The 17748-nt window shown below is 37.5% G+C and overlaps 1 protein-coding gene across 1 annotated transcript in view; it reads right to left on the bottom strand.

Moving 5' to 3' along the window:
* ADAM10 (ADAM metallopeptidase domain 10) overlaps window positions 1-17748 on the bottom strand; it is a 93128-nt gene that overhangs the window by 40154 nt on the left and 35226 nt on the right. The window contains exon 2 of the mRNA XM_072402319.1: window positions 13683-13833. Coding sequence (XP_072258420.1) covers window positions 13683-13833 — 151 coding nt within the window. The remainder of the gene's footprint in view (window positions 1-13682; window positions 13834-17748) is intronic.

Here is a 17748-nt window from a genome sequence, read left to right as displayed (position 1 = left end):
AAAAAAGGAAACAAACAGCTTTCTATACAAAAATCACCACTGGCGGAGTACAAATTATACCTATGAACCATGGTGCGATGACATGACTTTTAAAAGGTTGCCCTGTTTTGCAGCTAAATAATGTGCATATTACATTTACCTCTGGCAGGTTGCTTTTATTATTTTACAGTAATACGAATCCATTAACAGATTAATCAGCAAGAATTATAGGTCAAAAACATAAGGCAATAATTGGATATAGTATTAAAAACTAAAAGGCTTGCCATTTAAAATTTGGTTTGCAACCTTTAACTGAAAAGCCATGTGCAATGAAAGCAGACATTTCCACAACGAGGTGGTAAACATGAATTTAAATTTCACACATTATGCACATAAAAGCTGCCACATTAGAAGCATGGGCTGCAAAAGCTTTTTACATGCAGCGCATGCCTTTGTTTCCACAGTATCCAATAGCCTACTGCCTGAATGTACCTTGTTACACCCGCAAATGACAGGCCGGAAGAGTATAAATAGCTCAGTGTTGCTATCACTGTTCAGAGGAAATTGGGACGTTAGGACAGATAGCAACTAAAGTGTAAAAATAGACAAGGAAGCACAATAGGACAAAGGACGCATTGTGCCAACGTAAATATGTCCATAATAAAACAGGAGAAATGGACCCAAAAAGACAAAAGACCCACACACACACACACAAAAAAAAAAAAAAAAAACACAACATGTTTTTGTTTGCTGTTGCACCATCATCATATTCTCATACATCAAACCAAAACTAATAAAACAAACAATAAACTGTTATGATAAATTATAGATAATGCTTTAGTTTTCCAAACACATATTGAGTAAGTGATGTTTCAACATTTTCAAATTTAAAGTTTTTTTTTGTTTTTTTTAATTGCAAGTAGTTAAAAATGTACTTTATATTTGCAGTCTTCCTCACAAATAAAAAATACAATAAAAACTGACATATTGGATGATTTTGTGGTCACATGACAACAAAGAAGTGTATTGTGCTGACATGATGCAGTGTACATTGTTTATGCATCAATGTACAATGCTGCGTGCAGGACAGCTGCAGTCAAATTTGATGGTGAAAGGAATCTGTCAAACATTTTCTCATCAAAGCATATTAACACATTTATTATCGTGTCACAATAACATTTTTATTATTAAACAGAATTTATATGGTGCCAACATGTTATGCAGCACTGTACAATAAATAGGGGTTGCAAATGACAGAATAATACAGGAGGAGCAGAGGACCCTGCCCCGAAGAGCTTACAATCTAAGAAAATATACTTAAAACAAGGCCTTTACTTAATAAACATGGTTAAGCAAAAAATGATTGCCAGGTTATTTTATTATAGATCCCTTCATCTTAAGAATCTGCTCTTAAGTATCCAATTTAAAATTTTGGGACTTCCTGTGTCACTGCCCAGCCCTGAGGGCCTAAGCTTAAAGATACTTCAGATGATTGCAGACATGCTACGTTCCATTCAAGCATTGCATTACATTAATAGAGCACTAAAACTTTGTGCCAGGGCTGTGAGTGAAGGATGCCTATGCGAGTGCCATCTGCAAGGGCCAAAAGGACACCTCATTGGGGGAACTCAATCTGCTAATATGCTTAACTTGCACTTATGACATTGAGGGCTAGGTGCAGTGCTAAGGATACAAACTATTACAAGAGTAAAACCCATCAGAAAAACATTATTAGTAACTGTCTACAGCTATTACCATTTCTGTACTAGTCAACTCATTCCTGAAATACTGGTACTCAGGCACAACGAGTATCAAATAGTGTTGTCACAAACTCAGTATGCAGTTTTGTAGCAAAACACAAGAAAGTGGAATCTCATTATTTTGGCATCAGATCTCCAAATTGCAAGCAGTAGGACTGTCCAATAACAAAGGCTTTGGGGCAAGAAATGTTTGTAAAGGTTATATGGGAAAAAACAAAAACAAATGAGTACCTAATTTATAGGCTAACCTAAATTAACATTTAATCAATGTATTTTATTATTTTTATTATACAGTATTTATATAGCACCATCATATTAGGCAGTGCTGTACAAAGGCGATAGTCATGTCACTAACTGTCCCTCAAAGGAGCTCACACTCTAGTGTCCCTGCTATAGTCATATGTCATTAATGTAGTCCAAGGTCACTTTTGAGAGGAAGCCAATTAACCTTACTGCATGTTTTTGGGATGTGGGAGGAAACCAAAGTATCCTGAGGAAACCCACGCAGACATGGGGAGAACCTGCAAACTCCATGCAGATAGTGTCTGGCCACGATTCAAACCTGGGACCTAGTGCTGCAAAGGCAAGAGTGCTAGCTCTGAGCCACTGTACTGCCCCTGTATTAAAATGTAAAAAAAGCAATTAAAATAAGTCAACTCCAAGAAAAGGTTAATAAACTTGGAGCATGAAACTTTGACAAAACAGTGACAGCTGTTCAATGCCAACATGACGCCAAATATGCCATATAACATAACCTGTTAAACATTAATTATATCTGCACTGCAACACAGTTAAGAAGTTATCTTGCTGAACTGATTATAGGATAACAAAGCTAATAATAGAAAGCCAGCGACCCAGAGTACCAATGTCAAAGCCAGCCATGCTTGCTGTAAACTGGGAGCTTAGGTAGCTTATACTAAAACTACATAATATATAAAGATCAGAAATTAGTTTTAAAACGATAAAACTTGACGTCAAAGAGACTACATTTTCATGTGAGTTGCCCTTGTATCACTTTCTTCTTCCCCTGTGATGGTATGTCATAACAAGACTTTTTAATCTAAATCGACAGTTTCTTTTTACTTTTTTATATAAGGGTGGCTTTTTTTTTTTTTTTTAAGGGGAGGACCTGCACCCTCATACAATACATCTATCACATGGATGCAAACTGCTACTTCCATGCATGCACAATCTCTGGCATGCTTATTTGGGGTTGACATCATCCCTATAAGGGAATAAGGATTATGTATAACTAATGTCCACTATCACATTCTTTTTTCTTAACATGTTCAAAAGAGGTCTTGCTGAAATGTTTAAAAAAAAATACACATATGTAGTGATCAGCACTTGTATTTACTTTTACTGGATGGAGTGTCACCCATTCTCACGGCTGCACAGTGCGAGTGATGCAGGAAGAGGAAGAAAGAAGTGTTGCCCAGTGTTCAAATTCTTTTTTTTTTTTTTTTTTTTGGGGGGGGGGGGGGGGGGGGTTAGGGGTATAGCGCTGGACCTACTGGAATTAGGATCGCAACGGGATCAACTGCTTTCGACCTACAAAAGCTAAGTGTCTTTTTTGTTTTCTTTTTCCTTTCCGTGAATGTTCCACTTTAAGAGTTTCACAAGTGCTCTGGGCCCTTCTTTTATTTGCAATACTGTATAAAGGTTCATATAAATATACTGGGAAAAAAAGCAAATAGGAGTGGGAGATGAAGAGAAAGAATGAGGGAGTGTGTCATTCCATTTATTATTCAGTTTGTGTACATAAAAATTAGATGTGCCATTCATAGCATCAGTTAAAGATGTTGAAAATCAAAGCCTTCTAATTCCGAGCATACTATGAATGCATGAGGGGTAAAGGTCTACTAAAACTGTAATTTATAAAAACTGATCCTGTAACTGCACATCGCTAAACCACTACAGATCCGTTCCAGAAAGTTTCTATTAAAGAAAATTATTTTGCATGGTCTGTGATGCAAACGATATAAAAATATTAAAACCTGCTGTTTTCAGTTTCTTTGTTGATTTTTTTCCTTCCTGTTCTTTTCATTGTATGCAATATAATTTATTTAGAAAGGAAAAGGATTGACAGTGGATTTTTCACCCAGGGTTACAATGGTAATCAAATTTTACAGCAAAAGTGAAACACTGGAAAAACACCCAACAAACCAAACCCCAACAAAACTGATGTTCTATTTTAGATAGAAGCAGTAGAGTAACTCACTGGATTCTTATATTTCTCCCAGTGACTCTGGCGACAAGATCACCCTCCATATGCATTATAAGTGGTTATAAGCTTTTGTTCTCCATCTATGTTGAACTATAGATAAATTGGAAGAGTGATACAAGAATGAGAATAGAAAGAGAAAGAAGAAGCTAAGCAAGGAAGAAAAAACAGGAAGTGAAAGTTAATGAAGTTCTGTCCGTTGTTATTTACAGTAACTGTATAATTCAAAACAATCTGAAAAACAAATGTGTGGCTATGAGCGCACCGGCTGTCAGAGTGGGTCTGTTGTGCCGGCTGATTTTCACATGTACACATATCGGGAACTGGAACAGGCTGTGTCAGTGTGAGGATGAGCTTAGAGGCCTTTTTCTACAGTGGTATTTTTTCAGATCCATGGAACAGAATGAATATCAAAAGGGTAAACAAAGTCCACAGGGTAGAAGAGAGATAGAGAGGTCATTGACTTCAAGTCAGCCAGCTTAAAACCTTGGTAAAGATTCGGTAAACAAAGTGCATTTGGAGCAGGTACAATGCAAATCTTTAGTGTAATAATGCAGTAAATACTTTTTCCAGGCAAGCCAAGTCTTGTGCTGAGTAAGTCAAAAAGTCATTGCAATAACCTGAATAAAGTACAGCAAATGGCTTTCTGCAATATCCAGATTCCCGTGAGATCAGGTAACACAGACGGAGGACAAAACTGTCATACCCCACCAGCATTTCATGAAAAAATGGTAAAAGAAGTAAATATTAAATCCCATATCCTTTTGGAGTCCACAGGAAGACAGTTATAGGAGCATTACAACAGTAGCATTGCACACTCCCATACCATGTAAATTATTTTAGTTAAGAGTAATAAATATATTTTGCACCATGGAAAAAAAAAAAAAAAACACAACTACAATACCCTATTGCCCTAATAACACTTATTGTTGCCAAGAGCAGAGGTAACATTTACTTGGCTGACCCTTCCCCATTTCCAAAATAAGGAAAGTACTCAAATGTAAACCATTCTGAATATAAAGCAAGGTACTTTTTACCTGAAAATAAGTAAATTCTTTGACTAGAGTATAAATCTGGGGCACAAAATGTAGCTCTTACTGCTAAATTCAAAACAGTAATAAAAAAATGCCAATAAAATGCAACATGAGAAAATGCATCTATTGTGTGTTATTTACAAAACATTTAAAAGGGAAAAAATAAAACTATATGGGCTCAGACTTTTTGCAGGTTAACAGATTTTTTATATAGGTTGGTTATGATGGGTAATGCATTATGGTAGGAAACCAGTAGATGACCCTGTGTCTTTAAATAAAGTAACAAACTTAACAGCAAGAGTGTTACACACCTATCATCAAGACACCATGCCATCTGCCTAAGAATAAACTTATTACTTTTCAAATGGCAGGGGGGGATTTTGGTTCATACACAAGATAATATGGTATACCTGTTCACTGACAAAATGTTTTACCATTTTTATCTTGCACAGCATACAGACTTACCTGTGTGTAGCCACCCTGCAGAGATGACAGGTCCAGGATCCGGTCATCAGTGCATCCTCGGAAGGCACCATCAATGCCCCCCAACTCTGCAGTGGACCCGTGTATACAGTAATACTCTTCAGCATGCACAAGATTTACATTGTCTATGGCGGCTGGCTCTGTAAGCAGAACACACACACACACACACACACACACAAGAACCCCACTGCGCTCCCCTTCACTTTCATTCTGATCGTTCTTCGTTCATGAATCCACCGGGACTGATTTATGAACGACGAGCACTGTACACACGTCGGACCTGTGACCTGTGTACGTAGCCCATGATGCCAAATATATTAAAACAGATTTTGGGTATACATACAATAGCTTAGTGCACATATACTTCTTATATAAAAAGACAGATATTCTTTTATTTTAAAAGATGAAGGAGGTCTCACTTTGGGCTCGAAATGGCAGAAAAGGAGGATAGTATTTTAATATAAAAGAAGGAATTCACATAATTATATACACCACTGATAAACATAGGGTTATGTAATTACTATGGGCTATGTGTCTGTAGTACAGCCTTCATAGCATTATAAGCAATACTTAAATGGCCAGAGTTTGTCTTTGATTACATATTACATTTCTAGGTTTAGAAGAAATAGAATCATACAGGAGCCAAATTAAAGGTCACTGGGTTTAAACATCTTTTGTACATGGTTCTACACGGTTCTAACTTTAAAACGCACTAATTAGTTAGATTTTTGACTGAAGTCTCTGTCTCCAGAAGAATCCAAAAGGAAAAGAAAAAAAAAATAGAAAAAGGAAAAGAAAATAAGAATCTCTACAAAACTGTCTACACTGACATCTCTTACCTATACACTGCAGTAATGAGGACTCTGCATAAAAAAATGTCTATGGCAAATTAGATGAAATGGGCGCTTTGATGTAGAGCACTGCTACATTTTTTTTACCTGATTAGAACGTACGACCTGAAATTTCCTGAACTACATAATGCAGCATTGAAAGCCTCAGGAATAACGATCAGACTGATCACCAGATACGGAGCTGATTAAATACACAACTTGATAACAGTGCAGTCACTGCGTAAATTGTGGCAGAATGGGGATTAAAACGAATCAAGTATGGCTGATAACACTGAATTTAAAGCCCAACCCCAGCTATACCCTCAGTCTTGAAAAGCTGTATCCTCTTTTGTATTATAATTGACTACTCTGATTTCATTGCACACTGTGAGCTCCTCATAAGATGCATTAAAAGATGCAGAGGATCAAGGCAGAGCTCATTTAAAATAAGATTTTGTGAAGTCTCTGCATTAGGAGGAAGGTTAGACAAATATAACTAGTCATTATTGCAGAAACACTCATCTATGAACATCTGCTTGGCAGCGCATTCATTCCCAAGAGGTTATGTTAAATCAAAAGGATATGAATAAAAGACATGTATACATTAGAAAGTGGGTGAGAAAATTTGAGTAAAAAGTACTCTTTCCTGCAATATGCACCTCCCACCGCCGAGTAACAGACACACTGGGACACTAGGACATGGAGCAGGGCATGTGTCCTGGGGCAGCATAAACTGGCTGCTTGATGTGCACCTATAGGTGTCTGCAAGCTGACCATCTGTTCTCCCTCTGTAGCAAAAAAAATACTGATTTGAAACTGTCCTATTCCTAAAGGTTTGATATTTATGGTAAGCATGTGGACATTTCTGTTTATTGTGCACATGTGAAAATTTAAGGCTGTATTTTTTGCTGCTTGCTCCACCAAAAGGGAAACTGCACTTGTGGCAGCAGCACAATATGGTGTGTAAAACTAATAAAAACCAATCCCAAGATTTCTCATTACTGCTTGCTGAAGGTAAATTTATGGGGGGTAATCGTTACTGTCGTGAAGGGAAAACAGGAGAATTTCAGAGGAAAAACAGGTTTAAGGCAGGCATACTAACAGTATTCTAGAATGTTCAACATGTGTTTATTCAACAGTTAAGACTACAGATAAATTACTTTGTAAATGCTTAAACTTGAGTGAATACATGACAAAAAGGTGATAACAGTATTTTATGAATAAAACTATTGTGATTGATACATGATTTAAGTAAAACGGCACCCTGCTCCAATTACAGTTCTATCCTCTTCTAGACCCAGCTGTCATTTTAATTTAATTACAAAAGAGCTTTTTGAGACCATGGCATCCTGTTGGCTACTTTCTTTAATATTTGAAAACTGAGAAACCTAGATTCCTTAGAACAGTTTCCTAGCAGATTTTTTTTTCTATTAGAAGAGTGGAACTGATCTCCACATTATAGTAGCTGTCCCTTGCTTTGGATTCAAGCGGTAAAACGTGACTTCAGGTGACCATCATGGGCCACTAGTAAGGCCAATATTTCATTTCCATAAACAAAAAAAAGGACTGGAAAAAATGTTTTTAATATTGGTTTCTTAGGTAGTTTTTTTGCCACTTAAGAACACAATTATTTGCCTGCTGTTCCAATGTTCAGGAGAGGAGGCATCTAGAACAAGGAATCCACTTGTTTGCACAGACAACAGATATAAAGAGAAACCAATACTCTTGGGCTCCTGAGGTTTCCCCTTCCACTATCCCATTTTAATGCTAACCTTTACAGAAAAAAATAAAGAGGCTAGGATACCCAAACTCCATTGATAACATTAACTACTTGACTATCTTTGATATTAAACAAACCCTTTCACTATTATAAAAAAAAAAAAAAAAAAATTTAAAGGGCCGTATTTCCTTGCAACAAAGAAACCTTCTGAAATTCGCTCAGAAACCATCACTTCCTGAAGTATCAATCTCCTGGATTCCCTGCAGTTCTCAATTGTTTACCACTAGTAACCTCCAAGCCATGATTGTATTCTAGAACAGATGGAGCACCGAGGGAGAGACCAAAAGAGTTCCTGGGAAGCATAGGGACCGAGGAGTCGGAGAGAAGCAGAATTATACAAAAAGTGGGTCCTCTCCTTTAAATGTATAAGAAAGTAATTTTTAATTTACAGACACTAATCCGAAATAAACATTCAGATTAGGCAAAGTCAGAGTGGAGTCAGAACTACAAAGCCACCCATGTGCCAGGCCAGTAGTTCTGTACTGAAGCAGACATGTCAACCACTACTGTGTGCATGTGTAATGGTCACCATTTCATCCCACCTTAGCACAGTCTACATAAAAGTCCACAGCATCCCAATAGGCAGCATTGGGTGAACCACACTGGCAGGTGGATGGCCCCTAAACTGTATTGTGTGCAAGATGAATGAAAGATGAATCTAGGAGGTTGGAGGAGAAAGTCCTTTGCAGGGGGCTTATCACTTTGCAATATATGAGCAAAAGCACAGATGATGTGCAGCACCAACAACTGATAAATTAAACAGATTCCTCCCCCCGTTTTCTCTGTAATCACATGTGCCCATTTTTAGGTCATCAACTCCTGGTCTGGTCAACTATCTGATATTGTTGTCAAAAAAAAAAAAAAAAAATCAGACTGTTTATAAATGATCTAACTTTTGGACGTTTTCTGTAAAATTTGTTCTCTTCACTCCAACGTTTTCTAGGGGCAAAACAGTGTAATATTTTAATTGGTGTTTATAACAGATTTTAATTAGGAACAAGATGGGGGAGGGGTGCAAACAATGGCAACTAGTCTAAATTACAATAAAAAAAAATATTAATAATTCGACTGACAGACATATATTATCATACTACTTTTGCAGGATCCTTAGCTTCAGGGATTAGAGAATTAATAACAGGCCTTGTTTTACCCAACACGTGACAAGATGAAGAAATGAAGGCTCATGATTAGTCATGTGGCTTGCTAGACCATAGGACTGTATAATGAGCTGCTGGCAGTGAACTATACAAGAAAGGCTGAGAAATGTGTAATTCAGTAACAGAAGACCTCAGTCTCCCATCTCATTTACACTCGGACTAACACACTGCAAACCTAACCTGGTTTGCCCCTACAGTTAGTCAATAAACCGGCATACTGTGAGAAGGTCTCAGCTTTCAGCCATGTGAATTTTAGCTGTCTAGTATGTGCAAGTTTACTGTAGGTCGTCCTAATAAATGTTTTCCTGTATAATTGTAACAAAAAGTAGGCAAGAGGCAAAAGGAGCAAGGACATAAACTGTATGCAGAGTAGGGCTGTGGAGTCTGAAGCAATTCTTGGAAGCCTAGGCCTTTTTTAAAATGTCCTATTTTATTGATAAAATTCTCTTCTACTATAGGATCAAAGCCTAGTAACAAACAGTCACTTCATTAGTGTGAAGTCCAGCTGAGCTATTATGCAATTAGATATTCATACAAAATTATTTCAAATTATTCATTAAAAACAAAAACGGATTTTTCATCTAGTTTTTTTTTTTTTTTTGGTTTCTGCAGTTTTAACTTTGATATAGTTTTAGTAATATCAATGGCTGTACTTGAGGCTAAATTCAGACCAGCAGTTAAATATAATGGCATTTACCTCCCCCAGGTGCCTCCTGGCAACCCCTATGTGCCCTGAAACTGCTTGCACCAAGAAAGAGTGGGTAGGACCTGGAATTTAAAGGTTATTGCCCAATAAGGCTGGGTCTACATTGACTGTTTTTAATACACTTATAAACACTCCTACCACGTTCATACAAGCGCTTGCCTTAAAATGCTTTTAAACATTTCTAAACGCCTATGATGCATTTGGACAAGTGTTTACAGGAGTTTTAATTTTAACCCTGGTGAATATGTACAGGGGTAGTATACCCAATGCCCATTCCCTGAAAGGGTTCAATTTATTTCAGACTCAACTTTTTATTATATGTATCTGATTTGTGTTAACTATTCTTATCTTTTTTACGGATTATCCCACCATGAAAGGATGATTCCCACGGCTGTACTGTTAGGGAGTTCCACAGCTGTGCTCATGTCAGTGTGGGATCCCTAGGCATCAGAGGCAAATGAGGACAAGTTTCCCCATTTACAAATAAACCTGATTGGCTGAGAAAGGGAAGCACAGTGAAGCTTGAGCCATCATCAGGGTTTACCTTTTCTCAGCCAATCAAGGGAGAGGTCATTTGGGGGACACTGCTCCTAGAGTCACTAGCGGAGCTTTGGCACGTGTTCTGCAAACATAAGCAAATCTCTTTTTAGTAAAAGCCAAACAAATAGCCAATGCCAAAATTAGCATTAAATATTCTACAATGCATTTTTAACATGGGAGAAATTGCTCAAGGAACTCCTAGTACTGTTTGGAGGAACCCTAGTTGGGAAAAACTGTTCTAAAGCAAAAAGGTCAACAACAGAGATACCAAAGGAGCACAGAGAAATGAACACAAGAGAAATTTTGGCTTACTTTTCCTGTCCAATCAGGCATCCTAGTTTCAATACTTTCATTGAACTGACAGCAAAATATGAATTCATCAAGCAAAAGTGTTTGAGGTTCTTTCAATTCCACACTCTACATCAGCTGGTCAGGTCAGATTTTTCTATCAACATCTCTTGATCAATCTCTCAAATGAATTTTGTGGAGCATGCAAACCCATGTTCATATCACCAATAATCAGGAGATCAATTGAGTGAAAAGATTAATTACAAAGCACCAGTAATATATAATCAAATGTGTATCATTTACATTGTGCAGAAATACAATGAAGTGAAAATCAAAGTTTCACATTTATATTAAACAAGTTAATCAAACTGAAGATCAATAGAAGTCAATCAATGTACGGTCAAACCTAACTCTACAACTGTACCTTTAAGCAAAAATAGGTGTCTGTATTACAATCTGTGTGCATACATGTGATGTGATTTATAGATAGGACTACAAGAAGTGCAATTAAAAAAAGGAATCCCATTACCTTAAATCCGACTAACGCTGCATAATAAAAAATTTTAGAGGCTTGAAATGGAGCCGACTTCCATTGTGTTCAGGACAAGTTAAGCTCACACAATTTTCTTTTATATCAAAGCAGAGATCCAGGGTGACAATACCATTCACCCATTTTTCCCTGACAGATAGCAACAGAATGTATTCATTCATGCAAAAAAGATACAATACACTGAACAGAGATGTTCAAGGCCAACACAAGAACACCAAAACAAAGCATTTCTTGTGGTTGCTGCAACACTAGACAAAGCTTTGTGTTGGCATGAAACATTTCAAAAACAGCATCTGAATACAGAAGAATCAAATATTATTTAAATATGTATTTCTCAGAGTGTACAATAAATAAGTAAAATCAGCAGGGTCCTTTATATGATGGGAAAGGTAAGGCAATACCACACCATAATGGTTTTAGAATCCTTGCCAGGCATTACAAACTGCTTCTGAAAGAAGCACCTTCTACCTCCCCTCCCCGAGGCTACATGTACAGATGAAATTCCAGCACACGGATAATAGGCTCTCTCAGGCAGCTATCTTTCAGTCTACACAATCCAAGGAACCCTTTCAAAGCTAATAAAACACAAATTGGACAATGAAGAAAATCAAGATTTGAAAATGGTGTCTGGCAAATAATAAAAATATGCAAAACACACACAACCATAATACTGATTGAAAGATTGTTTACTAAAAATAGGGAAAGATTTTATGGTATGAGTGGAGTTTTTTGGATTACATTCAAGAATTGTCTTGGAAAGGATCTTTAACGATCCTTTCCAATGATAAAGGACTAATTGAGTGCTGTACATACAGCGCCGTTCTGCTCTATGGAGAAGGGAGAACGACGGAGCGGCACCCCGCTGCACTCTCTCCCCTTAACTTGTATTGCTATTGTTCATGATTTTGACAGGACAGATACATGAAAGAAGTTGGATGAGCACTGAACACACGCCAAATTCTCGTCCGATAATAGCCAAGGCGATTAACGGATGAAAATCATCTGATGTGTGTATGTAGTCTAAGGTCGAGTACAAACATTCAATTATTGTTGCTGGAAACAATCTTTCATAATCATTTCCAGTTACCAATGAGCTCTGTACACACAGCGCCATTTTGTTCTATTGGGAGGGTAGAGTGGAGAAGAGCAAGCAGCACCCTGCTGCTTCCCTTCACTTGAATCGCGGTCCTTCATGCATCCATCAGGACTATTGCAATCGCTATTCACATCAGATTCTCGCCTGAGATAAGAACGAACATTCGTATCAGGCAAAATCATCTGACGTGTGTGCCTTAGTTAATGATTACACTAAACAGATCCTGAAACTAACAAAAAAAGGCATTAAAAATACAGTGATCAGACTGAAAAGTCTATGAAAGGATTTGGGAATCATTTAAGGAAAAAAAAAAAAAAAAAAAAAAAAGTTTTAACTAGTCCAAATTTAAACCTTCAAAAACCACTAGTTGCAAGCCTGACTACTGGTTTTGTGTCCCATTACAAAACAAATACATTTAAACAGCATGTTTTACTTTCAAACTATCTTGCCTTCCATTAGAGAGCACATTTTATCTCAATGTGGCATCATGCGTGTGTTTTAACTTGATAACATGTTACTAAATTATTGGATGAAGTGCTTTATTGCACTGTAATAGGCTGCTTAGATCGGTCCCATTCCATATACAAGCTTGTAGCAGGTTACAAAACGTCACATGTTCCTTCAGTCTGTTTGTGCTGATATTAGCTTTATAAAAGACATGCTGGAGAGAACAGAGGGGTTATTTTATGCCAGGAATAGGGAAGTGATAGGTTACAGTACAGATAAGGCATTTCTTATCTAAAGCACAGCAGTGACTGGCTAAAATAGCATCTGCAGACCGCTTCAAAATAAAGAACCAGACTGACCAGATACATATCAGATTAGCGAATTTTTAGAGGAAAAATGGCTGCAATAACACACAAGAAACACAAGGGAAAATTGTACAAATATGTAAAAATGCAGGAGTATTTAAATTTGTACCCCTTTTGACAGACTCATGATAAAACGTGAGCGCTAAACCTAAAAAGAACAAAATTTAAGAAACATTTATGCTGCCTTTTAAACAGTGTTTACATGATGGTCCAATGATCATTATATTGAAAGTTTGCGTTCACACTTCAAAAGCTGCATGCATGGATTCTAGATATTTTGTAAACTGCACATTGATTGAATTTTTTTTAACCATTTTTTTTTTTATGTTTGGTCTTGCCAAATGTGCGTAGTAACAGGAAACCCATTTCCCAAAGGTCCAAGCAGCACTGAAAGTATGAACTTCCAGTCCCTACAGTTATGTCTTTAAAGTATCAGCTCTTACCTGCCATGGGCATGAAAATCCAAATGTACAAATTGATCCTCGTGAGATATAGCTCTCTTGGCACGTTGGTGTTTTTGGTGTAAGGAGTCTGTGTCATAAGTTAAACCTTCATAATGCCTAATGTAATTATTCAGTGGGTTCCCATATTGACCTAAAAAACAAAAGTGACAGAAAATGGTCAAACAAAAGTCACAGATCCATGATACATACAAAAAAAAAAAAATAGTGACAAATCTTATAATGCACATTAGAACGAGGAAATGAGAAGTCATTGCGAGGCTACCAGAAAACCACCAAAAGGCAATATCACATTTCTTTAGTTAGTATGGGTCACAGGTATTATATGTTTGACTTCATTTAGTAGAATACTCATAATACTATACCAATAAATCCCAGCCAAGATGGAGGCTATTACTGGCAGCTTAAATTATTTCACAAAAGCTTAAATTCCCACTGGTATAGCAGTGGGACTTTTCTTCTATTCTTGGCCAAAGGCAAAAAAAATGTCTGCAAAAAGAATGCAAATGTCAATTCTCAACATATATAATGTACATTCTAGAGCAGGCTTTCATATCCTTTTTAACATAGACGGAACCCTTGAAATAATTTTCAGAGGAACCTCTTCTATAATAAATGTAACCACAGCTCATCACAGTACATTAGTGTGGGGGCTAGTGGGAAGAATGCTACCCTTATAGTCAAAAAGATCAATGGTGTCAGAGGTCACCTGAGAGGTCATAATTGCTCATTGCTCAAGGAACCTCTAGTAACCTCTAGAGAAACCCTGGGGTTCCATGGAACCTTGGTTGAGAAACACTGCTCTAAAGCTCTGAAACAGTTTTATACTAAAAGGTCCAAGAACTCAAACTGGGTAACAACTACGACCAAATTGCAGCTCTAGCCAAGTATATCCCAGCTAAATATTCCGAGAAAGCAAAAAGGGAAATAAAACAAGTAATGGGGTTAGAGAAGGGTTAGGAATAACTATGTCCACTTCAGGGATTATTTTGCTAACAAAAAGCCAGGATATGGTTATCAATTGATCATTCTACATTCCCTCTCTGGAGTACATTCTCTATATGTTGGACTTACAGAATCAACTGGATATCTGGAAAATAAAACTACTCCCTTAGTGGAAAGAAAAGATTCTCCCAATAAGTAACACAAGCAGCAACAAAGCAGATTGTTCCAATAAAAAAAAAACAAAAACAGATTTGATGAGTTCTGCTTTACTAAACGTAAAGCAGAACTCATCAAATCTGTTTTTGTTTTTTTTGCACTGGCGACATTGTAAAATGTGATAATATGCGCTGAGATGCCACTTTAGAAGGCTTTAAGTGCTACTGCAGCTTGACGAGAGTTTGATCGTGGCAAAAGCTCAAACAAAAACATTAAGTGTCCTTGAAAATCTCTGCACAATCTGTTCAGCCAAACTGCAATCAGAAGAAAAATTTGTCTTTTGGACCAGGTAAAGAAAAAGCTAGAAAAGGTTGGTGATCTTTATTTGCATCTCCTGCCTACTTTGGCAGCTTCACTAAGCAAGGAAGTAACAGGTTCCTTTAGGATAATAAATGGATGGGGAGGAGACTGCAATTTTAAAAGCAGCGGTTTTCACTTAAAGAAGCCACTGATAACATCAACCGAGAAAAAAAAGCCAAGATTCATGCTAACTTCTATACCAAGCACTGACCACATTTTCTACTTCAGATGACCAAACCAGGATCTGTCATGATCAACGCCAATGATTTCTGCCTATGCTTAAGGTCATATGAGGGAGCAGCATTTTTTTTTTAGTCTCACTGAAAGTTAGGAGGTACTTTTAAGTATTAAATCCACTGCCAGGAAACTAGCATTTTTAGATTGAGGTCAGTAATTTTAGCTTCACAGATTTGTCGCAGTACAGGTTTCCTTTAAGCTCTCCATTCCTGGTCTGAACTTCTAAAGAAATCATTGTCCTCAAGGAAGGACATCTGTTGTTTTTTCCTTATCTTCTTGTAGCTACTTGTTCCTTTGAGAACATCCCCGTAAATGGATTCTAATGTCCTCTAATCTTTTGTCCCTCCGGGTCTGATCTGGCTCTGTGTATTCATTTATCTTTCATGCATGACAGCTTTTCTTCATCTGTATTCTTCTGTCACTTTTTCGTACTTCTCCAAACGTTTCTCACTTCTAAATATCTGCTTTTAGATTTTTAAATGCTGGAATAGCTGATGCTTAAACTTATACAAGTGCCTTGCTTTAGGGTAATGGAAAAGCCAAACACAAAAACATACAAGGGGTCATGAAATTTAGTTTCTCTGAACTGAGCAAAGAATTTGGGTTGCCCCAGAGTTGGGCTGCAAGCATGTGGTCAGAAAATATAAATACCCTAGACATGTCAGCCATGCCTAATAAGTATTTGTACAGTGAGGGGGGAAAATAGAGCAAGGAAATAGTTGGAATTAGGCAAAAAAAAAAGTGACTGGAGAGAGGGAAAAGTGTGCGAAAGGCAGGAGAGGTGACAGAAGCAGAGAAGGAAAGGCTCATGGGTGGCAATGTTGTCCTCGATAGTCCTCTACACAATCTAGCACAAGTGGAAGTAACCCTGCTATACTTACCTGTCCCTGTTCAATGGAAGGATGCCCTTTTCTCTTACTCTTATCTATGGTTGATGAGTTCACTTGTTGTGAAAAGCACTAGGGGAGCCAGGATGGCATGGTATCCTGCCAACCAACTCTGAGCTGACTGTTATTCCTTATAGTAGGGAGAAGAACTCAATACAAGTGTAAAGGTTTCCTTCGTCCACCTTCACAACAGGTCAATTCTCCTTTGTCCCCCGTGGAGGAAGCGCCGGGGCCACCATCTTCAGCCACCTTCTTCTGGCTACGTCACCCGATCTCTGCGCAGATGAGAGATCGGGTGATGTAGCCAGAAGACCAGGATGGAGTGGGACCCAATCGAGAACTTCTCCAGCACCATTGAGGGATCTGCAGAACTAAATGTAAGTGTGATTTTTGTTTTTAATTTTCAGTTTAGTTCCGTTTGGATTTTTGAAGACTAATGTATGTTTTAAGCAGCATCTTAGGGCGGTCTGCTGCTGAGATGTTTCCATACACTCCCACCATTTTCAGCAAACTGTCAAAAACCTGTGCCTAGCAGTTGGAAATAGTGCTAGTTAGTGGTTAACAGCATATTTAACAGACATCTATCTGAACTTTGCCCATTTGGGGTAAGCACAAACAAGATTGTTGGCCTTTTACACAGGACAGTTGATGAATAGTATCGCTGTTTTCAGATGTTACAGGGAAAATCTCACTTGTTTCTGCGTGATTTGTTTCAGTTATGAAGGTTATTTAGGAGTTTTTGAGGAACACATTTGCAGACGGGACACCACTGGTTTCAGATAAATTTGACAATTCAGCTTCCTATTCCTGATTGGCAGCCTACATTATTGTCATTACACTTTTATTTGAAAAAAAAGACAGTTTTAGGCACTGGAGAAGTGGCACAGATTTGAATTTATCTCCTTGGCTCATCTCTTCATCAAAGTAATTTCCCAGGCAGCCATCAGCTTCACTTTTATTCATTTTCACTCAGAATTTGCATGAAAATTATGCAAACTAAGCAATATATACCATTTCCAAAGTTGTAGTGCCACAATGCAATTTCATTTCATAAGGAAGCTCCTTGCCGATACAAGTGTTTTGCCTTTTCATAAGTATGTATTATTCTGAATACATGGAACAGAACAGCTTGTGTTTAAATATTAAAATCTTGCGCACATAACAAATATTTTACCCAGATTTTCCACGGTGTAGTTCGTACCTCAATGCCTAAAGTTCCAATTATATTAGCAGCATGAACTTGAGCTGAGCAGTGTATTCAGGTAGGTTTACCGATATCAAAAGGCACAAAAACATGGTTAGTCACTTCATGCTTTGTGCAATACACTCACCCAATAAGTACTTAACGGAGAGAGAAAAAATATCTTATTTAGTGGAAAATTAATGCTAAAGCCAACGTGTGAATAAAACAGAGGTCCAAACAGGTTTTGACACTAACATGCTAAAAAAAAAAAAAAAAAAAA

This window comes from Pyxicephalus adspersus, chromosome 2 (assembly GCF_032062135.1).
Source record: "Pyxicephalus adspersus chromosome 2, UCB_Pads_2.0, whole genome shotgun sequence".
Taxonomy (NCBI): domain Eukaryota; kingdom Metazoa; phylum Chordata; class Amphibia; order Anura; family Pyxicephalidae; genus Pyxicephalus; species Pyxicephalus adspersus.
Note: the sequence above shows the minus strand (reverse complement) of the source record. Positions and strands in the feature narration are given on the sequence as shown.